General features: G+C 45.6%; 3 protein-coding genes across 4 annotated transcripts; 2 read left to right on the top strand and 1 right to left on the bottom strand.

Moving 5' to 3' along the window:
- On the top strand, positions 94 to 1,401 carry LOC8081606 (heat shock 70 kDa protein BIP5). The gene has a single exon (XM_002461276.1). The coding sequence runs from the start codon at positions 94 to 96 to the stop codon at positions 1,399 to 1,401; it is 1,308 nt and encodes a 435-aa protein (XP_002461321.1).
- LOC110432295 lies at positions 2,672 to 3,418 on the top strand. Its single transcript, XM_021452403.1, has one exon. The coding sequence runs from the start codon at positions 2,672 to 2,674 to the stop codon at positions 3,416 to 3,418; it is 747 nt and encodes a 248-aa protein (XP_021308078.1).
- LOC8054516 (lysine-specific demethylase JMJ18) lies at positions 8,978 to 13,352 on the bottom strand. 2 transcript variants are annotated; one of them, XM_021452612.1, is made up of 8 exons: positions 13,033 to 13,352; positions 12,405 to 12,482; positions 11,631 to 12,131; positions 11,321 to 11,542; positions 10,856 to 11,017; positions 10,035 to 10,394; positions 9,898 to 9,949; positions 8,978 to 9,743 (listed from the first exon to the last, which is right to left on the bottom strand). In XM_021452612.1, the coding sequence occupies exons 1-8, from the start codon at positions 13,162 to 13,164 to the stop codon at positions 9,694 to 9,696; spliced, it is 1,557 nt and encodes a 518-aa protein (XP_021308287.1). In that variant the 5' UTR covers positions 13,165 to 13,352; the 3' UTR covers positions 8,978 to 9,693. The 2 variants fall into 2 exon arrangements, with proteins under 2 accessions (XP_021308287.1, XP_002459225.1); XM_002459180.2 differs by having other exon boundaries at positions 8,978 to 9,949; positions 13,033 to 13,351.

Here is a 26,385-nt window from a genome sequence, read left to right as displayed (position 1 = left end):
TTACGCTGCATGTCCTCTTTAATTAAACTGCGGATAGCCCGTAGTATATATATCACGCTGCCATGCATCAAATCTTTGTGTTGCTTCGCAAAGATGTCGCCCTCGTTCGTCGTCGCTAGGGTTTTCGTATGTCTCGTCGCGTTTGTTGCAGCGCTCGGCAAGGCGAGCGCGCTACCGGACCACCACTGGCACTGGCCTCCCGATCCGGCGGGGCGAGTCGTCGCCATCGACCTGGGCAACACTAACTCCTGCGTCGCCGGCTACGACAGCGGCGACACGACCCGGACCATGTTCCACCACTGCATCCCCTCCTGGGTCGCCTTCCCCGACGACGACGACGGCGCCGTCCTCGTCGGCGAGGACGCCATGAACCACGCCGCCGTCGTCAACCCCGGTGCCGCTGTCTCCGGCTTCAAGCGCCTGCTCGGCAAAAGGTTCACTCGCGTTTTCGAGCGGGAATTCGCTCAGAGCGTCAAAGAGAATCTGCCATACAAGGTGTTCGAGGAGAACGCACAGGTTCAGGTCGAGGTGAAGACGACCAAGGAGGACGGCGGAGTCAGGAACGTCGGCGTCGAGCAGCTCACGGCCGCGGTGCTGGCAAAGCTCAAGGAGACGGCGGAGGCGCACCTCGGCCACCGCGTCGAGGCCGCCGTCCTCACCCTCCCGCTGGCGTTCTCCGACTACGCGTCCAGGTCGGCGGCGGTGTTCGCCGGCAGGCTTGCCGGCCTCAAGGCCGTGAGCGCGGTGCTCAGCGAGCCTGTGGCGGCCGCCATGGCCTACGGCCTCAGCAAGAGCCTGCGCGACGAGGGCAACGTCGTCGTGCTGCACGTCGGCGGCGGCACGACCGAGGCGAGCGTCATGACGTTCGTGGACGGCGTGTATGAAGCCCTGAGCTCGCAGTATGACCCGTTCTTTGGAGGGCAGGACTTGGACAGGAGGATCGTGGACCACTTCGTCCGACAGATCAGGGACAAGCATGGAAGGGACATTGCTGACGACAGCGCTGCTCTCGAGAAGCTGAGGACGGCGTGTGAGCGTGCCAAGAAGACGTTGAGCCACCAGGATCATGCGCAAGTGACCGTCGAATCGCTCGTCGACGGCGTGGATTTGTCGGAGCCGCTGACGCGTGCTGAGTTTGAGGAACTGAACCATGATCTGTTCCTCAAAGTTGTTGAGATGGTGGATAGGGTGGTGTCACAGGCTCAAGTGGACACCATTGATGAGGTGCTTCTTGTTGGCGGAAGCACCATGATCCCAAAGGTTCAGGAACTCATCAGGGACTACTTTGGTGGGACGACCAAGACCGTGCTCCATACAAGGCTAAAGCCAGATGAAGTGGTCACCATTGGAGCCGCGGAGTACAGCAAACGACCAGACGCCTTGTGTAGCAGCAGCTGCTGATGAGTTGACTACTAACGCTGTCAAAATGTAGATGTGTGCTTTTATTTTTTTGACTATATGTTCATCCGACTTACAGCCTATGTGTTTAGCACAATCCACAATTATGTGTTTAGATTTATCTTTTTTCCCCCTCTCTCTGTCTGTTCCATGATATGTTCATTGATTTGTTCCATTCCTAAAAGGTAATGTTTTGCTAATATTATTTACTTATATGTAATTTTTAAAAAATGTTCTATAAATTCCATTATTTTTAATGTGCAAATGTTTTGTTTCTCATATACAAAACTTTTGTTCTACATGGATATTTGTTCAAGCTCGAGTTCAATAATAATTGTTATTAAGCACTCTTAGAGGTATGCACTTTTGTACCAGATTAAGTTTGTATATGATTTATTATTCCAAATGCACAAACTACAAACTTTTATTTTACAAGAATAAAATTTGTTCAAGTTAATTAAATATTGTCAAACAAGCCAAATACACGCGTGATATAAGAGAAAAAAAAGTCACATATTCAAGCATGAAAGGACGGGAGTGAATTTAATGTTTAACATCTGCAGAAAGCACAGATCCGTATTCTAATAGAGAAACAATAACAGAGAAAATAGTGCAAAAATGTATATACTCCACGACATGGTACCTGCACATTATTAATTATCAAATAAGAAAAGACCAACGAAACCAACAAACTATTCCAGTCTTCAACCATTTGGAGAACCACGGCAAGACGACATCCTGCGGTGGGCTGACGATTTCTTGCCAGATGGCCTGTGCTCATCCCTGATCTGATCATTCGGCAATCCCTGATTCTGGAGGTTCGTAGGCATTCTCCAGTGGTAGCAGATGCGGACAAGGATCACGACAGAAAATGCACCTAGTCTTCTCCTCTTCGGCAGCGGTAGATCCGGCCTCCTCCTCTTTGGCAGCGGTGGATCCTGTCAGGAGAAGCATCTCCACAACGGCTAAAGCCCGAGGATTATGCGCCACTCGCGCAACCCAGGACTTAGTCACAACGGCTCCCAAGTCTCACGGCGCCCACGACTCGCCGTGCGCGCTCGCCCTCACTCCGCATCGCCCACGCTCCTGCATAGCGCGCTTGCCTGCACGCATGGCCACTGGCCTCTGCCTTGTAACACTATATATGTAACACCATATGATGAATACAATATGTGGGTTGAATCTCTTTTCTCTCGTGTACTTTCCCTTCTACATGGTATCACTATCCACTGTTTCTTCACTAGAATCCTCAGCCACATCCTCTTCCGCTCCAATGGCGCCCTCCACCGTCCTCTCCGGCGATGGCTACGACATCGCCCCTACCTCACCCTCAGTGATCCAAGGCCTCTCCATACGCCATCACGTCCCCGTCATCATCGACATGGATGAGGGGAACTTCAGGCAGTGGCGCCTCTTCTTCAAATCCACCCTCGGCAAATTTGGCCTTCTGCATTATGTGCGTTTCACCACGCCGTCCGCAGATCGCAACGGCGAATGGCGCCGCATCTATTCCTGCATCGTCAATTGGATCCTCTCCACCGTCTCCACTCCAAGCACATCTTCGGCACCATCCGCCGCGATTGTCACGATGCCTTCACCCTGTGGCACGCCGTCGAAGATCTATTCCAGGACAATGAGATGCAGCGCGTCATCTACCTGGAGACAGCTGCGATCCCTACAGCAAGGCGACATGACGATGAACGACTACTGCACAAAGTTGAAGCGCATCGTGGATCAGCTGCGCGACATCGGCCACCCCATCTCTGAGCCAAGCCAAGTTCTCAACCTGCTCCGTGGTCTCAATCCACGGTACCGCTACGTCAAGCCGGTAATCACTTCCAAATACCCGCCGCATACCTTCCAGAGCGCTCGTTCCTTCCTTATTCTTGAGGAGCTCAGCGCCCAGCACAACGCCATCTCCGACGCCAACCAAGCCCTGCACGCCGACTCCTCCAACAACTCCTCCAACTCGGCATCGTCTGGCAACAAGGATGGCTCCTCTTCCTCCAACGCGTCGTGATCCAGCAACGGTGGTGGAAACCGGTACAACAACAGATCGGATCGGCGCCGCGGACGCGTCCACGGCAACGGCGGCACACCCCTCTACAACAACAACTCCAGCTCCTCCAACAAACAGTCCACACAAGGCGCCATGGGCTACAATCCCTAGCAGGGCATGTTCCAGGCGTGGCCCATGCCTTTTCGGCCTCCTGGTGCCGGTGTCCTCGGCCCCTGGCCTCCGTTCCAGCCCCAGCAGGCCATGACGGCGGCGCATCTCGGTGGCGCACCGCCGAACATCTTCGACAACAGAGCGCTCTACACTGTGCTCAACGCCGCCAACGTTCCCACTGCTCCACCCAGCGCCACCGACTGGTACCTCGACACCGGCGCAACTTCGCATATGTCTTCATCTCCCGGTGACTGCACCTCCAATCCAATTCCTCCTTCATCATCTGCAATTACAGTAGGCAATGGTGCACGCATGCCAGTCACACACCACGTGCACACAAGCATTCCTACTGCCACCTCTAATCTTAAACCGAACAATATTCTTGTTTCCCCATCTTTAATCAACAACCTCATCTCCGTTTGTCAACTCACTTGCGATAACAACATCTCCATTGAGTTTGACCCTGTTGGTTTTTCCATCAAGGATCTTCGTTGCAGGGAGGAGATGCTCCGATGTGAGAGCCCCGGCGACCTCTACCCTCTTCGGCTACCACATCATGAAGCTCTGGTGGCCTCCTCCGACGTCTCCCTATGGCACCAGCGGCTCGGCCACCCAGGGCACCCAGTCCTCTCCTCTATTTTGCGAAATTTTTAGTTTCAATGTAATAAGACTAACGCTCATGTCTGCTCCTCTTGTCAAATGGGCAAACATGCGCGCCTGCCATTCAATAATTCCACTAGCCAGTCTTATTTTCCTTTCCAACTTTTACATTCAGATGTTTGGACATCCCCCGTTTACAGTAATTCAGGCTTTAAATACTATGTTGTGTTCCTTGATGACTTCACACACTACTTGTGGACGTTTCCACTTCGTAAAAAATCAGAGGTGCTACCCACCATTCGTGCCTTCATCCAGTATGTCTACACTCAATTTCGTCTCCCCATCTTAGCACTGCAAACAGACAATGGGAAAGAATTCGATTATTATGCCCTCCGCTCTCTCTTCCTCGCATACGGCATTTAATTGCAACTGTCATGTCCCTATACGTCGCAGCAAAACGGGAAAGCTGAATGAGTACTCTGTACTCTTAACGATTGTCTTTGTACTATATTGATTCATAGTGCAGCTTCGATGGCATTCTGGGCTGAAGCGCTCGCCACGGAGACCTACCTCATCAACCGTCGTCCCTGTCACGCCACGGGCACCATCACTCCGTACCAACTTCTTCTCGGTATCACGCCCAACTACGGCAAGCTACGCGTATCCGGCTGTTGCTGCTACCCCAACATCAGCGCCACCGCACAACACAAGCTCGATTGCCGCTCCACTCCATGCATCTTCATCGGCTACCCGGCGGACCATCGTGGCTATCGTTGCTACGATGCTACAACACGTCGAGTGATCACGTCGCGCCATGTGACGTTCGATGAGCAGGTGTTCCCCTTCTGCGATGCTGCAACCACAACTGCTCCACCTCGACCTCCATCGACACTCGAAGAACTACCTCCTAACATTCCCCACCATCATACCCAGCTGGCTGCTGACACACCACCTTGCCTTAGCGATGCCATCGCCACACACCCCAAACATGCACGAACAGCACAAGCTCCACCTCAACCAAACACCCCCAACAACACCCAGCCACTGCCATCCCCACCACCGCCAACCTCATCCACGCATCCGACAACAAATGCTGATGCACGCCACACACCACCAACAGCACCCATGGGACACCCCATGGTCATCCACGCCAAAGCCGACATCCACAAACCGAACCCCAAATACACTCTGGCAGCGACTGCGGAACTCACGCCGATCCCACGCGGTGTCTGCGCTGCCGTCAAAGATCCTCATTGGCACACTACTATGAAATGTGAATTTTGATGCTCTACAGGCTAATCGAACGTGGACTCTTGTTCCTCGTCCACCAGGCGCTCGAGTGATCACCGGCAAGTGGGTGTTTAAACACAAGTTCAACACAGACGGAACTCTCGAACGATACAAGGTCCGTTGGGTCATTCGGGGGTTTCATCAACGCCCCAGCATCGACTTCGGAGTGACGTTCTCCCCGGTGGTCAAGCCAGCCACCATCCAAACTGTCCTCACTCTGGTAGCAACCTACAATCGGCCCGTGCACCAGCTCGACGTATCCAACACATTCCTCCATGGCAACCTCCAAGAGCAAGTCTACTGTTATCAACCAAGCGGCTTCATCGACCCAGAACGCCCCAACGACGTCTGCCTCCTCACCAGGTCCCTCTACGGTCTACGACAAGCACCACAAGCGTGGTTTGAGCGCTTCGTCAAGCATGTGACGTCTCTAGGCTTTGCATAGTCTAGGGCTGATTCATCACTCTTCGTGCTCCACTGCGGTGGCTCAACGGCGTATCTTCTTCTGTACGTGGACGACATGATATTATCAACCTCATCCACCAGCCTCCTTCATCAAGTCATCGCCGACCTGTAGAACACCTTCGCACTTAAGGACATGGGTCCAATCAAGCACTTCCTCGGCATCAGTGTTCACCGGAACCAATCGGGCTTCTTCTTGTCTCAAGCCCAGTACGCCGCCGACCTCCTCGAGCGTACTGGCATGGCAAGTTGCAATGTCGTCACCACTCTTGCCGACACGAAACCAAAGGCCTCCGCTGCAGACGAGCGTCTCCTCACCGACGCGACCACATACAGGAGCATTGCTGGGGCGCTGCAGTACTTGACCATCACACGCCCTGACATCGCTTACGCCATGCAGCAAGTGTGTCTCCACATGCATGCTCCACACGACGACCACCAGACTATGCTCAAGTGGATACTCAGGTATGTCAAAGGGACCAGCAATCTCGGCATTCAACTTCGGACAACGCCAACCGTTGACGATCACTACATACTCCGATGCCGACTGGGCTGGCTGCCCGGACACCCGATCTACATCCAGCTTCTATGTATTCCTCGGCAACTCTCTCATCTCGTGGTCATAAAAAAGACTGGTGACAATTTCCAGATCAAGCGCCGAGGCTGAGTATCGGTCCATCGCCAACGCAGTCGCTGAGTGCTCATGGCTGCGCCACCTTCTTAGCGAACTGCGTTGCCAAGTGCCGACGACGACCGTAGCATTCTACGACAACATCTCCTCCGTCTACATGTCCAAGAATCTTGTGCATCACTGACGAACCAAGCACATTGAGCTTGACATTCATTTCATACAGGAGAAGGTGGCCATTGGAGAGCTTCGTGTCGCCCATGTTCCAAGTGCACGCCAACTCGCTGATGTGTTCACCAAGGGGTTACCCTCGGCACTATCCTTCGACTTTCGAGACAGTCTATCTGTCACCGAAGGCGACGTTAGGACTGAGGGGGGTGTCAGGAGAAGCATCTCCACCACGGCTAAAGCCCAAGGAAGCCCAAGGATTCTACGCCACTCGCGCAACCCAGGACATAGTCACAATGGCGCCCAAGTCTCGCGGCGCCCATGACTCGTCGTGCGCGCTCGCCCACACTCCGTGTCGCCCACGCTCCCGCATAGCGTGCTCGCTCGCAAGCATGGCCACTGGCCTCTGCCTTGTAACACTATATATGTAACAGCATATGATGAATACAATGTGTGGGTTGAATCTCTCTTCTCTCGTGTGCTTTCACTTCTACAGATCCAGCTTCTTCCTCCTTAGTGCTAGTGGACCTGGCCTCCTCCTCTTCGGCAGCGATAGGTCCCCCTCCTCCGTGGCGGACACGAATCCGACCATCATCTCTCAGTGGGCGCAGATCTCTAGCACGGGCTCCACCACCACCATCAGCGGTGGTCCAGATCCAAATCCAGGCCCAGTGTGGGCTTATTTATTTAATTATTTTGTTTATTTGCATCCATTAACCACAATGGGCCCTTAAGGAAGTCCACCACGATTAATAGACATTAACCGAGGCGGTCTTCGTAACACGCCCGCCATGATTGATCATTTTACCGTGACGGGCATAGGTAATCGTCGCGGTTAAGCCACCATTAACGTGACCTTACAACCACGGCGGACGCCTATACCCGCCTCATATTAACAAAAATGTCCGCCGCGGATAAAATTTCTATAGTAGTGAGTTTGTAACTTTGATCATAGATTAAATCTCATGGTAACCTGTTGAAACTAGTGTCCTATCGCTTGGGTGAAACTTAATACTTTGTGTCTTAGATAGTTTTTATCCTCACTCTATATGTGAAAAAAAATTATAGCAGAAACTTTGTACTAAAGGTGAATTAATTTAGCTGGTTTTATATTGATTAATTATGTTAATAATTCTATGGCATAGAAACATGTACTTGTGCTAAATTGTGAACAAAAGTACATGGTGCAACACAGACATTGTGTGATTCTTATGCTGAAATGATTACTCACATATTACTATCATTGTTGCAGTTGCCTACTAGTTCATCTCATGTTGGTGAGGACATGGATGCTGACTACATGGAAGGCGAAGACATGGATGATGAACACTTAGATAGTGAGATCCTGGATGGCAATGACTACACTAAGAACAGGGACGATGATGTGGAAATGGATGACCATGATGACAGTGCAGACGTCGATGGCAACAATGGGGGCACGAATGATGGATCCAACAACATGGTGAACATGGTGCAAGCATGGTTGTTGGTGTTGGCACACATATCGATGGACTACCCTTTTGTCTTTTAATTTGAACATCCAACTGTTAGCTGATTATAAATGGGTTAGGTGTTGAAATAGTATAGATGATCATGAACAACATCTTTTGGTAGCGTGGAGAACTTGATGACTTTGGTAGTAGAATGTTAGATAAACTTTGTATTGGGTGAAGGCAAACATAGCCTATGTTGGATGTCCTGTGATATTGGCTTTGGTGGAACCTTCATCTTCTACTTATATGAATGTGATGCAGCCTATCTAATTTGAATGTTGGAATGTGGATATGAAATGATTTTGCTTAGATTGTTCTGAACAAGTGAATGGCCTTGTGTAATTCAATTCCTGGTTGTGACTTGGTGGGATTAGGTTGCTAATTTTCAACTTTTTACTATTTGTAGGAACAAAGTCTTGCTCGGAGAGTTGCATAGTGCCTGACCCGTACCAATGGTTATTAGCTATTTTTCTTCTGATGAAAAATCTGTACCTGTTATGTATGTGGGATGGTGGTGGTCCTCATTTTCTTAGACTTGTGCTTTTCATTTGATTCATAACTATTGTTGTCTTGAGATAAATATTGTCGTAACTTGGGTTCTAAGATGGGCTTATGCATGCTAGGATTTCAGCATCAAAATGTGACACGAGTTGAGCCGGTCAGCATGCGCATGTGATGGCTGCCCATAGTTTGTAATGGGCCATAAGGCCCAAAAATGGATCAAAAGATTCTTAATCTCGAACAAATTGAAACAAAACAGGTTACATGTAGGTTTCACTTAAGTGAACAAGTATTAAAATACTCAAACAAAAAAATAATGTGTGTAAGAGGTACATCATTGTTGTTGCTGATCAGACCATCGAAAGTGCAATAATAAATCTTTTTGCGGACGAAAATCAGTATTTGACCATAACCATGCATATGGTTCATGCATGGGTCACAAATTGGCAGAAACCTGAATCTCTAGTAGTAACACCATTCAGTTCATTCTTCCAAGCACTTCATCATGAGCCACCGCCATTGCAGTGCAGCTGCCGCCAATAATTAACTTATCATGAGGTTGATGATGCATCGTGCGCTGGTGTCAAAGCCGCCAGTGTCGTGTGTGTGCTTTCGTGGCACGGTGGCACGATACAGTAGTACTCATCCACGGACCGCAGCATGTATCTCCTCCGGCTACGGCAGCGAACAGCAGGCCGACGCAGTTATCCTCCTATCCTTTGCCATGCTCTTCTTCTTTTATTCTGGAACTGACTGCATGGTGGATTTTTCAAGGTCATGCAGGTCACCAAATCCAGAAACAAGAAATTGGCAATCGATCCCTGACGCTGATCCTGAAAATTCTGTCATCTGTGTGCTTTGACATGAGCCCATCTTCCTGTGCTGCACCTGCACAGAACCAGCCATATGGGCAAACTAAGCCTAGGTGGTCCTGTGATCTTGTCCCCACCAACAAACTGCAGCCGGATCACCCTCCAGAGCTGCTACAAGAGTATTAAGCTCCTCCATGCTATATCGAAAGAGTCCGGTTTTCCTGTCCATTCCACATGAGCAAAGAAGGTTTGTATGGTTTAAGCAAGCAAAATGGTTAGGTCTGCACTGGCAACTGACAGCAGACAAGTGCAGATCATAGTAGCATGAAAAGCACTCCCGATCAGTGGAATCATAGTCCTTGTCCATCTTCTTACTTTTCAAAGGAGCATTCACCTCCCATGCAGCGCCCTCCATTTTAACTCTTGTCTGAAATAAATAAATAGCAAAATATAAAATATGAGTATGTTGTAAGTAATTCATTAAGAGACTACGATTGTGATCAAGTTACTACCTTAACTGCACTTGTTAGAACTCCATCCTTTCCACAGGTGTTCAGACATCTGTATTCTCCCTTACCACTTTTGTGATTCATCCAAAGTTGTCTGGTAGCTTCTTTTGCAGCCTTGAGTAATAACTTGTCATGTGATATTGATGTCTTGCGATGCTGCTCTCTATAGAGCTCAACAGCACACTGTCCATGAGGCAGCCAATCCACAGGAGCAACGTTTACGGCCTCTGCACAGTTGAAACCACAGTTGAATCCAGAATGGTATGCTCGCGGTAGTGTCAGAACAAACTCGCCTGACTTCTGAACAGCTCGGTAAACAGAGACTCCTTCTGATTTTAGAACAGATGGAGATAACTGTGTAACCTGCTCCAAGAAAAAACAGAATGAAAATGGACGAGAATGAGATATATACATATGTTATCTTGCACGGAAGAGGTATTATATTCTTTCTCAGATACATAATTGAAAAACATTATTTACATATGTTATCTTGCACGGAAGAGGTATTATATTCTTTCTCAGATACATAATTGAAAAACATTATTTACAGGAATCAACAACCAACAAAACATCTCTGACAGCTGTTTTGTCAATAGATTCTAAAAATTATATGATCAATACCAGGTAATAACACCAAGTACAGCATATTGCTCATGATAAAAAAAGCACAATAATGTACTGGTTTTTATTTAATGCTTAACAGCTTTAGTGGCATTCGACTATGTTATGTGATTATGTTAGAACAAAATAAAGATGAACTTGGCAATAGGTCAGTACTACATATATAGCGATCTACCAGACACATAACAGAAAAAAGTTGTTACCAGCTCATGAAGTAGATCAGGCTGTTCTTCAAACAGTTTGGGTAAGTTTTTCCTCATGGATTCTTCCAGCTTTACTGCCTCACCACCGGGAACACCATACCAAACTTTCGGTTCACCGAAATGCATGTAATTCAGAGAATAAAGAAAATGGTCTTCAACATGCTGCAGCCAAGTCATATTCATATAAAAAGATAAATTAGAATATGCTCCAACAATAACAACAACAACATAGCCTGTCAGTCCCAAGCAAGTTGGCTAATGTGCTCCATGAACAAAATTATCATAAATCACTTAATTGTGTATTTTTGTTCCAACCACCATATATCAATCTAATCTAAACCGAATACTGAACAGCGCCAACACTAGTTTTTTTTTTCAAAGTCAACCTGAATAGAATGTCTTTACTGAGTAAGGGATCCACATTGCATGCGAGAAATTTGGAAACAGATTAGCTAACAATCTTACCCAGCAAAATGAAGAGAAGCACATTCCTACATAAAGCCATGGAACTACAACACCAGGTATATCCTCGTCTTCAAATGAGGTAACAGAGCCTGGCAGCCGTGGCAGAAAATTCAAGTTCCAACCAGACAAACCATATGGATCTTGCTTATTTCCATCCGAAGAAGATACTTTAACAAAACCACTACCAAATGTTGCAGTGTCCAAATCAGCACCGTAGTCCACCTAGGCACAGGAAGTTTGACATATATATATAAGTAATAATTTGATACAATACATAAGAACATAACCTGCTTATAATCTACAGACATACCTCAACTTCAACAGTAGAGCCTACGACTATCCGCCAATATTCGCCCTCAATTTCCTCCACTGATGGTTCCCATATTTTTATGTGGTTTCTAATGTCAGAAATGGAAATTTCATCACTCCCTTTCATTCCAAAATATTCCTGCTTGAACCCATCAGTGTATTTCTGAAACTCTGCTAACGTGAAATCAGACCCAGATTGAAAGCCAAATTTCTCGGAGTCCTCGCTCGGACTAGGACGCCTGTGTGTCATCCCAAACCTCAGTCTCTTTCTTCTCTTTCTTTTCCTCTGAACTCGAGATTGTGTTGTTTTCTTTGTGGGCTCCCTGTTTTGAAGCTTGTCAACTTGTTGAACTCGAGTATTGAACTCTGCAGTTTCCCAGAAACTCTTCTCCTTCAGAGGACACGGAGGTTTCCAAGAAGATGGTGGGATGATACGACAAATTCCATATCTTTCTGCTTGCGGACGAATGCTAGTAATGTACCCGATTGGATCCTTAAATTCCTGTCAGAAAAAAAAAATTATTCAAATGAAACTATAATGTTAAATTAACAAATTCATGACAGTTCTTGCAAGAATCATCAAGTTATCTAGTTTTCGCATGTCCAACTTAACTAACCTTCTTGATAGTTTTTAACATAATGGTGGACACACTTTTAAAAGTTTGGTTACACGAATCTAAAACATCAATAGAAAGAACAAAGGAGTGTACTATCTTATCAGGCAATAACACATTGCAAAATTTTGCGCAGAGACAAATAATCCACATAGGCAAACCTCTTCAGTTGGAGTGAAAATGGGAGCATTCTCAATTTCAGGTCTCTGTGATTCATCTGGACGCCACTTTCCACATGTCTACCCACGAAAAATGAAGGAAAGTAGATAGGTTAGATACATATAATAGTCACACAAATATCTGTATCAACTGATTCAAATTATAGCATTTACAAACACGCAAATTGTTTCATCCCTTAATTAAGGTCACATTATTATCTGATCTGCCTAAAAGTCCTCCCATCCTAATTAATCTCACCCCCCCTAAAGAAGAACCTACATTAAACTGTACATTCCCATTGGCAAATCAACATGTGACGATCACTATGGATCGACGCAATCACCTAACAGTGCCATCCAATTTGCTCAGGACTCAGTACCCAAACGATTTAGCACGACAGCAAACAGCACATGCAGCATCAAAATTTGTATCTCCTCGATGCAACCAGCACATAATAACGAAAAATTGCATCCTGACTGATACATACACACGTGCGGTCGCTCATAAGGCAATACAACGAACACTTCATGGGCATATATAAACAAGGAAGGAAACGAATCTAAGAATTAGTGTATGACAATGGCAGATGGATCTACGTGCATATATATCTGGCGGGCGACCGACCCGTACCTGCGAGGACACGGCCATGGTGCTGGGCTCCGCCGGCGAGGCCACCACGCCGCCGCCGCCGCCGCAGCAGCGCATGCGCTTCTTCTTCTCGCCGTGCCGCGTAGGGCCAGCCTCGGCGGATGTAGAAAGCATGGGCAAGATTTGGCGACGAGAAAACAAAACCTAGCTCGTGCTTGGTTTCACGGGAGGGATCGGATCGGAGGTAATAACGACGATGCACGTCAACTGCATGCACTCGCGGCCGTCCGGTGCGGTGCGGTGTTCGACTTCGACCCGACTCGGTCTAGGAAGCCGTGCGGAGGACGCTGCCGTGGTACCGTGCCACAAATTGAACACCAACGCCTTTTCAGCCCAGCCCAGCCCAGCCCAGGCTCATGGAATTAATCCCTCTATATTAAGTAGAAGGAAAAAAAATCCACTTTAGATCCCTCAACTTTTATGAAAGTTTGTTTTTCATCATTGAATTCTAAAATCAAATAAAATACATTCCTCAACTTTTAAAACCGTGCGCATTACATCCCTGACCTGGTTTTAAAAGCGGTTTTGTCCCTTTTTTATTTATTTCGGTTGAATTTTTTTGAAAAATCATAGTAAATCATATAAAAATCATAAAATAAATTATTCAATTTTATTGGACTTCACATGAGTAGATCTATACCTTGAATATATAATATAGTATACTTTAGTACAAAGTTTTTGTTGTAACTTTAGATCTACGCTTTTCTGTAATTAATTAGAATAATTATAGTTACAGCTTTCTCTGGTCCAATTATGATAAAATTTATATGATGGGCAATTATTCTTTGCTTGAGTTGTAGTAAAAATTTTATACTTATTGAATCATGTATTACTTAGTTATAGATTAATTTAGGTTTATGCTTGTTAAATCTTAATAAATATATAACTAAGTTATACATGATGTAATGAGTATGAAATTTTTACCACAGTTTAAACATACAATAATTAGTCCAACATAAAAAAAAATTCACCACAATTGAATCATAGAAACTGTAGCTATCAATTATTCTAATTAATTGTAGAAAAACACATATCTAAACCTACAACAAAACTTTGTACTAAATCATACCATGTTATACGTTCACTATGTAGATCTACTTACCTGGAGTCCAACCAAATCAGATTTACTATTTTATGAATTTTATGTGATTTACTATGATTTTAAAAATATTCAGCTGAAATAAATAAAAAAGAAAAAGACAAAACTGTCTTCAAAACCGCTCATAACAATATTAGAGATATAATATGCACGGTTTCAAAAGTTGAGAGATGTGTTTTGCCCGATTTTGAAGTTCAGAGATACAAAAAAAGGAAACTTTTGCGAAAGTTGAGGAGTGGTCTTCTTTCTTCAATTTATACACACGGGCGCATAGTTGAACGGACGGTTTGTTACTAGTGTTTTTGTCATTTGCTCCTGCTCCTGCTCCTGCTCCTGCTCCTGCTCCCCTCCACGTCGCGCATGCTAAAAGTTTCCAGGCCGCTCCTGGACTTCCGTTTCTTTTCCCATGCATCCATAGCTCGAACTAGCAACACTTGCACCTCTCATCCACCACCACGCTGCACAACACAATCCGCAAGCCGTGTCCGGTGAAGCCGTGGCAACGACGAGGCCGCCCTACTGCATGCACTGCGATGCCTCCCGGCATGGCACGCTGCGCTGCCGGATGACTCGGCTTCTCCGAATCTGACGATCGGGCTGGCCATCTCAAGCAGTGGACACCGCCCAGCGGCAATGCCCAGGCAGCCACCAGGAACGCAGAAAGGCACAGCAAGCAGAGCAGCGTACTCAGCATTCAGCTTGAACTCTCTCCGGCGGCCTGATTTCTTCCGGTGAACTCACTCACGAACTCAAGATGCAAACGAGACTCAGGAGATTTTTAGTGCTATGCAACTCGCTACAGCTTTTCTCAATGCGGTTCATAAAATCTTTCGTGGACTCTCTACCTCCTTCTTGCTAAGAGTCTATTTGTGAAGGCTCCGTTAACAGCTTCTCTATAGGAGTTCTACCAAACACTTTAGGAGAAAGAGCCGTTTTCAGTTGAGAAGTTAGAGCAATTTTTTTTTTTTTACCAAAAGTCAAAGCCACGAAAAGTGGGCAACAGGAGTCTCAAGTGCTTCGGCTCCTCCAAAGAAGCACTTGATGTGAGTCCTACCAAACAACCAAATACTAGTCCATCGTTGGATAGCAAAATGGCAATGCTATAATTTAGCCTATCTTTTCATTCTCCTCAAGAGACATCTCAGCTTCTAGAGTTATTGATGAAGCGAACGCAAAGGCAGATGGGCTGACAACTGTCGGTCGATGCCCTTCGCACAAAGAAGATTGTCATTGTCTTTATCCTCCAACTAATAATCGATGCATCACGGGTAGTAAAATCAAAAGGGTAGCACACCTGTCTAGTGAATATGAGGACGTTTGTTGCTTGTGCACGGTGAGCTAGGGTCGATTGCAAGTAGCAGATCACAATTATGCATCTATGGGTTGAGGATTTATTACCAATCAAGTGCTCCTTATCTACTTATGTAGTCCGGGGTAGGGTTACATACATAGTCACAGGTAAGGAAATTTAGTTAGATCTTTACAGATACAGTTGGTTTCAATTTATATATTTTATGATGCCTTATTTATCGAGTAGATGAGGTACCAATCCGATTAGGCCTCCCAAGTAGTCGGATTGGGCCACCCTTTCCTGATTGATGATTGCCTTTGAGGTGTGGATACATGGGGCCCATGCAGTTATAATAGCCACATAAGCTTCCACATGAGAATCGGACGGAGATCTAGTCATAGTTGAAGTACGAATCCGAGTTCTTTCTATATGAGTGCACCGAGTGTCCCGAATGCTTCATGTCATCGAATTTGAATGATTTTACTATAATCATAGTTCAATAGGTTCACATGAGCAAACTTGATGGGTCTAGCCCTCGAGCTTTCGAATGATTCGTAGAATGGGTAAGAGGTTTAATTGTAGTATTCTTTTCGTCTTCTGACCCCACTGGGTGATTCAAAGGTCAGAAGTTGACCTTCATGATGAAATACACCGAGTGGTCTTCTGATTTCAACTCAGTAGTCGACCTTCGATGGGTTTTCTCAGAGGTACTTTGTCTTATGTTGAGTTAGCAGTCGGCCCTCAATGGATCTACTGAATGGTCATTGTTTCCCGATTAGATCTGACGAGTAGGGAGATTGTGAGATGTTGTGAGGATAGTGGTCTGCATTGCGGGAGATCAAGAGCTTCCGCAGGGACACTGTTGGTATTTCTTATGCACAATTAAAATATAAAGGATTTCGCAAGCGCACAGAAGACCATTGTAGCATTTTACCGGGAGTATTTCAGGTATCGTTATTTATATTTTACCACTAGGAAACAATGGATAAAAATATTGATAGTTCACCATCAGATATCTACTAATTAATACACCAACTAGACTAAAGTAAGGGTAAATAATAGATGATAGAAATTATGCATATATGACACACACCAGAGAATTCTATGATAAAAGAGTAGATAGTTAAAGTGAGAGGACAACAGGAGAGTTTAAGGTTCCTAAATACTTCTCAATTACTAGGTTCTATAATAACTAAATCATGGTAGATAAAGCAATCACACAATAACACTTCGGAAAATTGGAACACTGGTCACGGAAAGATGAGAAGGGGACTAGGAAGGTCCAACTACGGTCCTACAAACACCAACCCTAACATGGTGGAATACGTCGGCCATCAAAGCTGTTACCACCTAGGGCTACCACAACTATATGTTGGACTGGGTGCAATCTCAGGTAACCTATAGTCTAGACACCATGTCTCTACTACAAATTACTACTCTAGTCACAATTAATAACTAGAGCACCCGATGCGGGCGGATATTCTATGCTAAAGTATAACAACTATACTAACCAATCAAATGTAATGTATAAAAGTAAATAGAGAGGATGAAATATATTGAAGCATAAGTCTTACAAGAAAAAGATACAAGATATACCAGAACTCTGACGACTCCTCCAGAACCCAGACGTATAGCGCTGCTCTCCCTAACTCTCAACTAGAACTAATCTACTACATTGGAATGTATAGCTCTAGTTCTCTAGAGGTGAGAGGTCACTACACCACAACACCATAATTAGTGTCGGATGATCTGACGCTAAAAGTGGCTACAGCGTCAGATGGTCTGACGCTAAAAACATATAGCGTCAGACTTCTGCAGACGGTGTAAGTGCTGACGCTAAAAACATACAGCGTCAGACCATACTTTTAGCGTCAGACAGTCTGTCGCCCTGAATATATTTTGCGTCAGACCGTCCATTGCTATTTTTCAGCGACAGATAGTCTGTTACCATACCTACAGCGACAGATGATCCAACAGTCCATGCAATTTCAGCGTCGGACAGTCCAACAGACAATATAAATACAAAAAAAATAAATACAATTACAAACCAGCACATATATGATACCTAGACTCAAACTGAAGTTCCATCACATAATGATAGACACACATACATCACATGGAGTTCAATCCATATATAACAATACATTGTCTTGCACAAAGTTTGAACCGTCCAACAAAGTTTGACTCCGAAAGGTTACATGAATGCACATCCCAAAAGACTAGTAGTTTATGTTTGAGGCAGCAAGGTTTGTGCACAGTCACTTGTACAAACTAAAAAAACCAAAAGTCATGGTTCCAACAACAGAGCACATCCATCAAGTTAGGTGTGGAGAACCATTTTCTAGGAACTCAAGGCAAAGACTCGTGGCCAGCACTTCCTGAAAAAATATAACCATAATTAGGCAATGTAAATTTGTACAATACTAGTTTGTAATCAACAAAATGATGCTGAGAGAAGCTAATTCAGACTAGAGAAAGATTAGTTACTTATTAACTCAAAATACATGGGTTTTTAACAAAGTCATTACATATTCTGTTCTTAGATCTTTACAAACTATGCATACACATGTTGTCAAAAAAAGATGAAATATATATATTTGTGTGCTAGGTGTCACTTCTCAGTCAAAGTATATTCCAGGTATGTAGCTATGAGCCTCTTAAGCATGAACTTTGGATTTTGTACTACTATGAGACTACAGTTTATGATCTCTAATAAAATGTAGTGATTGCCTTCCAAATACAATCCTGTGTGCTGAATTTAGTCACTAGATTTTTACAGATGGTCACTAAGTTTGTACATAGTCAGATGACTGTAAGTTTAGGAACATACCTGCAGTGCCCTTGAGAGGTGTACTAGATGCCTTCTTGCCTTCCCTCTTCTTGCATTCCTTTACCTATCACAGATGGTTTAATTAGGAACATTGGCCATGCATCACAGGTAAAACCAAAATGAAAATTATATAAGTCTAGTTTATTACTTTACTAGGATCATACCCGTGCGTTGCAACGGGAAAAAAATAGACCATAATAATTTAAGTTTGCATCATTACATGTGTCATAATTACCTAAAATTGATGTGCTTGAGTGTAATACACACATCCATGTCCTACAATCCTCTCATTTTGCATACATAATAATATATAAAAAGGTTCACACACCAAAGGTAAAACTAATAATATACATATTCATGGACTACAATCCTAATTCCTAAGCGCCAAAAGAGTGGCTCCACCATCATACATGGAAACAGCTCCGGTTCCTCATCCACTATCACCAGAAGTGCTTCCTCTTAGTGGTTTGGTGCGGCTCCTGCTCCTTGCAAGTGCTATCACCAAAGTGGCACCCTAAAATCCCTATAATACTTTTAAAAGTAAAATACATAAAATCTTAAATTGGAATGAGGGCAATAATCTGCATTGGAAAGCACATATACTTTACACTGAATAGCAAAAAACAACTAATAACTAAACAAATAGAGTGAATGATCTTTACATAAGTTATAAGAAAAGTTTCTATTTATTTGATCCCATTGGGCATGAGCATCGACAAAACAGGATGGAGGTCAGGAAGTAGATTGTTGGAGCCAAAAAAACACCCACCTGGAGCATCTCAAATTACCAGTTGTATACCTGCTCCTACCAAGAGCAAATGATTTTTAGTATCCATGATTGATCACATTTTCTTTTCTACTAATAACTAACTGTAAGAGGATATAAAAAATGCTTGATATTGTTGAATCATTTACATTCAGATTTCCTGCTGCTTGAGCTGCTCCCCCTGTTTGTTTGTTGGTGCAGCAAAGAAAAGTGTCCTGTTTTTATTGACCCGATATATAAAGAAAAATGCATGCACAAGTTTTCTTCCATTCTTTCTCCTATAAATTCTACTTTCCTGATAGACGTTTGATCCAGTTTGAATGTGGGAAGATGCAGGGACACGCTATTTTGTTAAGGCGTTTGAAGTCAGGCATAGGGCCTTGATATTTACTCAAATCACAAAGATGCTTGACGCCTTCAAAGAGTTCATAAACTTATATGGGTATACATATTTTCATTTAGATATAGCACACCAAAGTAGGGAGGATGAGGAGCACAAGGGCTAGAATATTGTAAGAACCTGCTTTTTAGCAAATAATTAACCATAGTAAAATAAACAATAAGTTTCTCTTAATTACATTAACTTGTTAATTTAATACACCTTGGCATGGACATATATAAATCGTATGTAAATTCTTGGAGCTATGCAGATCAATATAGCTTCACAAAATAGCACACAATCATTCTCTCACATCTAGTTGCAATATAGTAGTATATTTCACTGCAGCTACTGTTGCCATACCCTGATCATCCATGGAGAGTGGCAATTGGGTGAGAGTAAGGCAGCTGACCATGGAAGAAGTCAAGAGAAGTAGCCAGGTGAGGATCAACCACATCGAAAAGAAGAAACTTTTCAGTAGTCAAGACTTGCAAGGAGAAAGCGTGCTTGTTGAGGGAGAGAGTGAAGCTAAACATCACCGGGATTAAGGTGAGGTTTATTTTCACATGCACATCTATAGAAACTTTTTCCTTCTCCACTAAGAGCACGATACACCTACCATGAAGATAGATATTTTGACTGTACTAGTAGAGCATAGCTAACAAATACTAGGTGATATGTTTTGGCCAAGGAAAATGTGCTAGCTGTAATCAGAACATGAACTAGTATTCTCCTTTTTTTGTGTGCAAATATACACATAAATAGTTGAATCTGGGCTAAAACATTTACAAAAGAAACTTTCACATCTACATGTAAACTGACTAGATGAACTGAGTTTGAGGATGCAAGAGTAGGAGCACTCACTGTCAGGTTGTGGAGGTTGTCGCCGGACTTTGGAGTCATGGTGCTGCACACACGGGTCTTCTTGGCCCTGTCCTGGGCATCACGGCCGCCAAGCACGGCACCGTGATGGAGCAGGTCGCCGCCGGCCGCCACCCCCCAACCTGCACACATTAGAGAGGAAAAATCGAAGGGGAGAAATAGATAGATAACAACTACAACTTTTGGGGACTTGATTTGGGGTACAAATCGCTGAAATACTCCCGCCATGGGGGTGGATTTGGTACAGCCACCTTGGGCGCCATGGCTGCAGAAGAGGGAAAAAGGAAGCAGAGCTAGCAGAGAGAGGAGACGGAGAGTGGGCAGTGCGTGTGTTGCTCTGTTGACTTGCAAGTGCATTGGGGCGCCAAGCGGTGGCGCTCGGGCTCCTGCTCGCCGCGGTGAGGACGTGGACGTCACAGGCCCCTGGTGAGGTCTACGTCGGAGCTCTCCATGGCCGGCTCGACGACGACGAGTGCGCGAGGGCGAGGCGGTGGCGGCTACCTAGAAGCAGAGGGGGAAGACGGCGCGGCGGCTCCTATTTATAGCGGCGGCGGACGGTTGGGGAGGTTACAGCGGCTCCTGGGCGTCCGTGCTTCGGGGAGGACACGCGGTGCTCATCGGCGTCCGTGCCATGGAGGCTGAGGGCGCGATGCGGGTGGCGGGGCGCAGCTCTGCCCTTGGGGAGGCGGCGGCGGCAGCCTGGAAGAGGCAGGGGGCGCGCCTCCTAGGGTTGGGGCGCAGGGGAAGTTCGCGGCTGGGCCTTGGCTGCTGCGCGGGCCGAGTGGGATGGCGAGCAGGCCAGCTGGGCCTCGCGGCTGCGCAGGGGTGGAAGGTGGGGCCCATTTTCTTTAGCGTCGGACAGGCCAACGCTATATCTAGTTTTAGCGTCAGATCGGCTAACCCTATAGATCAATAATTATAGCGTCAGACAACAACTCGCTATATATGACTTCAGCGTCAGATCGTCTCTCGCTTTTCTTTACCGTCAAATCCTCCAACGCTTAAAAAAAACATTTACCGTCAGATGTCTGACCCTAAAAAAGTGTTGTGGTGTAGTGGGTCATCCATTCGAGAGACGCCTCTACATTTCCATAATAATGTGGTGCCCTCAGAGAGGAGGGTCTGCTTCTTTATTTATAGCCTAGAAAAGCCTCCCACCTCTTCTAGGCAGCCGATGTGGAACTAATTCTTCCACCGTTTGCTCAGTTGGGTTATTATACATCAACTTGGACCTTTCAATCATCCCTCATATGAGCCCACTCAAGGGAGCAGCTTGGGGCGCCTCTCTTAAGCCTCTATCATGCCATATGAGCCTCTTCTCACGTCATGGGCCTTGCTTGGGCGTGGGGGCCTATTAGTGGTAATTCTCCTTTAATTGTAAAATTAATATCTTTTCACTCTGGACTCTAAATATAGTAAATGATATGTCCGTTTCGATCGCCTCGATGAGCCCGTCGCAATGGTGTAGTCCAAATCATCATTTGACATACTTTTATTTGATGGAAAATTGCATATTTCTACAAAACAAGTGAGAATACCAAAACTCGTGGAACTCGTTAGAATCAAACCCTACAACTATGCTTTGTGATTTACTTTATATTAAATTATGCAATAGTTGATGGTTATATTTAGTACTTAACGACCATCAACAGACACTACGTTGCACCATAGGATATCAATAAATATCATAGGGATGACTAAGCACCCTATGGTGGAACGACACATGACTCCAACCGCAGGCGCTAGCACCATAGCTGTCGTACACTCACTGCTTAAACACTTGTGGTTCACACGACAACCACCATAGCTATCAAAGGTGAACCTTGGCATCCACGACTTAGCACGCACCTTCATTGGAATGGGAGCCACCTTACAATGATAGGTGGAGACGTCTTTGAGCAGAGGGGGCCCATGAAGGTGAACTAGACCACTAGGGCATGTTGACAAGTTTGACTTAGATATTGTTAGGGGGCGAGAACACATGGTCTATGAACTCAGCACCACACTATGATACTATGGGCTCCATGGACACACAAAACATTGCTGCTCTAGGGACTCATCTAACACGACATCACACAATAGCTTCCATGGCTGCTGATTGAGCAAGCCGAGCCTCGATGTGATTGTGATGTTGCTCTCACACAAGACACTCCACACTACATGCCACTCCCAGATGCTGTTGCTATCGTCGTCTTCATGTCCAGGCAATACCAATGGAGTTAGTTTAATTTGACAAATAGGCGCTACCTAGAGCTAGTAGTGACAACGAAGTTGTGTGCTCACTGAACTCCACCTCTTGTCGCCATCCCAAAGAATGACTCAGTACCGACAACATGTCACTTAGCTACCAAAACCACTATAGGATGAGGAGCACCAGACTCAGGGTTGTAGGCACTAGATCTACCCATGGAAGGCATGGATCTGACTCATGTTGGCAATCTTTACCGTTGACCATCCCGTCAAAGCATAGCAAAGTTTGGAGAAGATGAGAGGAAGTAGTGGAGGGGAGAGGAGGTTGGCCTATGGCTAGCTGAAAGCCCTAGTTTGGTTTTGGATAATTGATGAAACCCTAGTAATAACCTCTATACTAAGTGTGTGTAGACTTAATGAGGTTGGTACATGCCAAGTGATGGAGCAAGTGATGATCATGGTGATGACCACAAGGTGATCAAGTGCTCAACTTGTAAAAGAAGAAAGAGAAAAACAAAACCCTATGGAGATCAAGGCAAAGGTATTGCTTAGGGTTTTAGTTTTGGTGATCAAGACACCATAGAGGGTGTGATCACATTTAGGATAGATAGCCGTACTATAAAGAGGGGAATTCTTTGGCTAAGCGGTTATCAAGTGCCACTAGGTGTCATTATTCTTGTGCATGTATTTAGAACCTAGTGAGCTAACTTAACTCCTTCAAAGAAAATGTTTGTAAAAATACTAACACACGTGCACTTGTTGGTACACACTTTGTGGTGTTGGCACACTTCGGCGCTTTTCGAGAAAATCAAGTGCATATTTTCTATTGCGCCGGTGGGAGTTTTGGAGAAGTCACGGGAGTGTTTCTCAGTAGGAAACACTCACCGGACGCTCTGCACGGAGGCACCGGACGCTGGCTGTTAGAGTCCGGTGTGGTGTCAGGTGCAGCAGAGTGCACCGGACGCACCGGAGAGAGTCCGGTGCTCAGCGTCCGGTGTGCAAGCGGTTTGGCGACCCTCTCTGCGCATGAGTCCGGTGTGCACCGGACGCGTCCGGTGGTTAGCATCCGGTGTGCGGGCGCTTTGCGACCCTCTCTGCGCATGGGTCCGGTGAGCACCGGACGCTACCGGTGCTTAGCGTCCGGTGACCCGCAGGTTTGCGGAACTCTCTGCGCATGAGTCCGGTGTGCACCGGACGCGTCCGGTGCTAACTTGCTCAGCGTCCGCTGCACTGCAGGAGACCGTTAGACTCTGACACGAGCGTTTTGAAAGGTGACACGTGGCTGACTTAGGAGCATCAGACGATGGTGTTGAGCGTCCGGTGCCCCTTTAAGAGCGTCCGGTGACCCCGAGTTTTGCCTAGTGAAAGAGCCAACGGCTCTATTTGTTTGAGGGGCTATATATACGTGTTTGGCAAGCTTGGGGCTTACTCTCTTGGCATTCTTGACTACTAGACATCCTTGTGAGCATAAGCAAACACCTCCCACTCATCTCCTTCATAGATTATACATCTTTGTGAGATTGGGAGTGATTCTAAGTGCATTTGCTTGAGTGATTGCATCTAGTGGCACTTGGGGATCGACTTGGCTGCGGTTTTCTTGTTACTCTTGGTGGTTGCCGCCACCTAGACGGCTTGGAGCAGCGGAGGGGCATTGGCACGAGTTGGTGATTGTTCGTGGCCATCTCCCGGTGATTGTGAGGGGTCTTGTACCTTCCCCAGCGGAGAGCCGAAAGGTAACTCTAGTGGATTGCTCGTGTCATTGAGTTACCTCACTTGTGGGTAGGTTCTTGTGGTGTCCTAGTGAGAACGAGGTTCGTGCTACACCTCTTAGCCACCGAACCACCAAGTGTTGGTCGACACAACGGGGACGTAGCGTGCCGGCAAGCACGTGAACCTCGGGAGAAAAATTGTTTGCCTCCATTGTGTTTATTCATTGGATTTCTCCCAGTGATTGGACTTCATATTATTGATTGGTTCATCCCCTCTACGCGGCGGTATAAAGATCAAACCATCTCTCTTACATTTCCGCAAACTAGAGTAGCTTACTTACTTGTATAGAAACTTTAGATAGCTCTCTAGTGTAAGTAGTGACATAGCTCTTGTGTGCCTAGTGATCTTATCAACTAGAATTGTTGGATAGGTGGCTTGCAAACACCCCATTAGAGCTAGAGCAAAATGCTTCGCTTTGTTATTTACTAACCACTTGCTCTAGTGAGTTTTGTAGAATTTTTAAATAGGCTATTCACCCCCCCTCTAGCCATATTAGGACCTTTCACTAGCCACCTTATTGAGCGCTATGGTGGGTTGCCTCCATCGCTCGCCAGTGAGGAGCAGCAGGGAGGACAGTTGGAGAGGGTGCCTATAGTGGAGGCTTTTGGAAACAACTAAGGGTTGCCCCTGAGTGACCTCATGGAGATGAAACAATATCTATACATCTTATGAGAGGTATATTTCCATGCAGGACATAGATACACCTATAGCACTATCCACAGGTTAATCAATAGAGAACGACATGGGATCAGATGCATTAAACAACAGGGTCAAGCTTATTAGAGAACCTTAGAATATCTAATACTTATGTAGAGAATCTATAGAATGTCTAGGGTCAGCGGACCTTTGAAATTAAATAGGCTAAATTCACCCCTTGTACTATCTATATAACACTAACGTGAAACCTCCTCACACCTTGCCCCACACTAATGTGCCCCTCCTTATTTCTCGCCCACAACCAATCTTACTTTGTTCCTCTTCCGCTCGATTCTCGAGCTACTCCTACCCTTGCCTAATCATCTACTTGCTCTATCGTCCTCCCTTCCCTCTTCTCCTTCTAGATCGATGCTCCTCGGGCTGCAGCACCTGATCTAACAATGCCACTGCCATTGGATCAACCACCTCATGACCACCTCCACCCCTAATCAGTATGGTGACCCCTACCCGTGCTCCCTCGTCTCCACCGCTGTCTATCCTAATCCAATAGTGGCAATACCATAGGATCCACCTCCCTCTATAACCGTCACTGCTAACGAATAAAGGTGTGATGCCTCTGCCACCTAACCCTCCCAAACCGGCCTTTGTCGCCAACATCGGTGGTGGCACCGTTACCTCCCACCCACACACCACCAGCACCATGGGTCAGGCATTCACTCGTGAAAATCATTATAGATCTGTCCTTCGTAATCTCCACCTCAATCCTAAATCTTGAAACCCTTGCCGTAAACGCCGACCCAAATCAGAGCTCACAAGAGTTGCAAGAGGTCGAGAGAGGAGATGCTCCCCTCATAAGAAAGAGGTCACTGGAGATGAAGGTGTTGGCCAGAACTTGAACTCAAATTATTACTTCTTTCTTATTTCCCCTTTTTGCCATTTTTTCTGGCAAGATTGGCTTTTCCTAATTGGAAACGCTTTAATAAGTTTGAATTGAGAGCCCTCTTGGTTTAGATTTTACATTCCATAACATAGTTCTTCTTTTAATTACTCTATTCGGTCGTTTCTTTGCGAAATTTAGGGGTGCAACAAACTTTTATACCTCAAGCCACGGCACCGGCCATGCCAACTAGACATTTTTCTACAGTGGTTCATCAGTATTTACATCACCCGTGTAAAGCGTTTCTATATAGAACTGAAAATTACTTCGCCCTTTAGCATCAGAAATTTCTGAACCCGCTAGCTAATTGTCGTGCCATAAGACTATCTCCAACAATCGTCACCCAAAATACAAGACGCATTTATCCTTTGGGTAACGCTACAGGTAAAAGGTTCTATACCTATTTTTAGTCTTCTCCAACAATAAGACTTAAAAGACAACATTCTCTGTAAATGAGTCTCGAGGAGAGAGGATACCCAAATTTGGTTATGCCTCTCCTAATACTCAAAATGGGTCTTCTGTATGGGTACTCTG

This window comes from Sorghum bicolor, chromosome 2, assembly GCF_000003195.3.
Source record: "Sorghum bicolor cultivar BTx623 chromosome 2, Sorghum_bicolor_NCBIv3, whole genome shotgun sequence".
NCBI classification, from domain to species: domain Eukaryota; kingdom Viridiplantae; phylum Streptophyta; class Magnoliopsida; order Poales; family Poaceae; genus Sorghum; species Sorghum bicolor.
Note: the sequence above shows the minus strand (reverse complement) of the source record. Positions and strands in the feature narration are given on the sequence as shown.

Bases quoted from the DNA above. Each gene is read 5' to 3' on its own strand.
- LOC8054516 (XM_002459180.2), bottom strand. From the start codon at position 13,164: ATGCTTTCTACATCCGCCGAGGCTGGCCCTACGCGGCACGGCGAGAAG. The intron at 12,483-13,032 runs GTACGGGTCGGT...TTTCGTGGGTAG, and splicing joins CCATGGCCGTGTCCTCGCAG to ACATGTGGAAAGTGGCGTCC. The intron at 11,018-11,320 runs GTAAGATTGTTA...ACTTGGCTGCAG, and splicing joins GCTTCTCTTCATTTTGCTGG to CATGTTGAAGACCATTTTCT.
- LOC8081606 (XM_002461276.1), top strand. From the start codon at position 94: ATGTCGCCCTCGTTCGTCGTCGCTAGGGTTTTCGTATGTCTCGTCGCG.
- LOC110432295 (XM_021452403.1), top strand. From the start codon at position 2,672: ATGGCGCCCTCCACCGTCCTCTCCGGCGATGGCTACGACATCGCCCCT.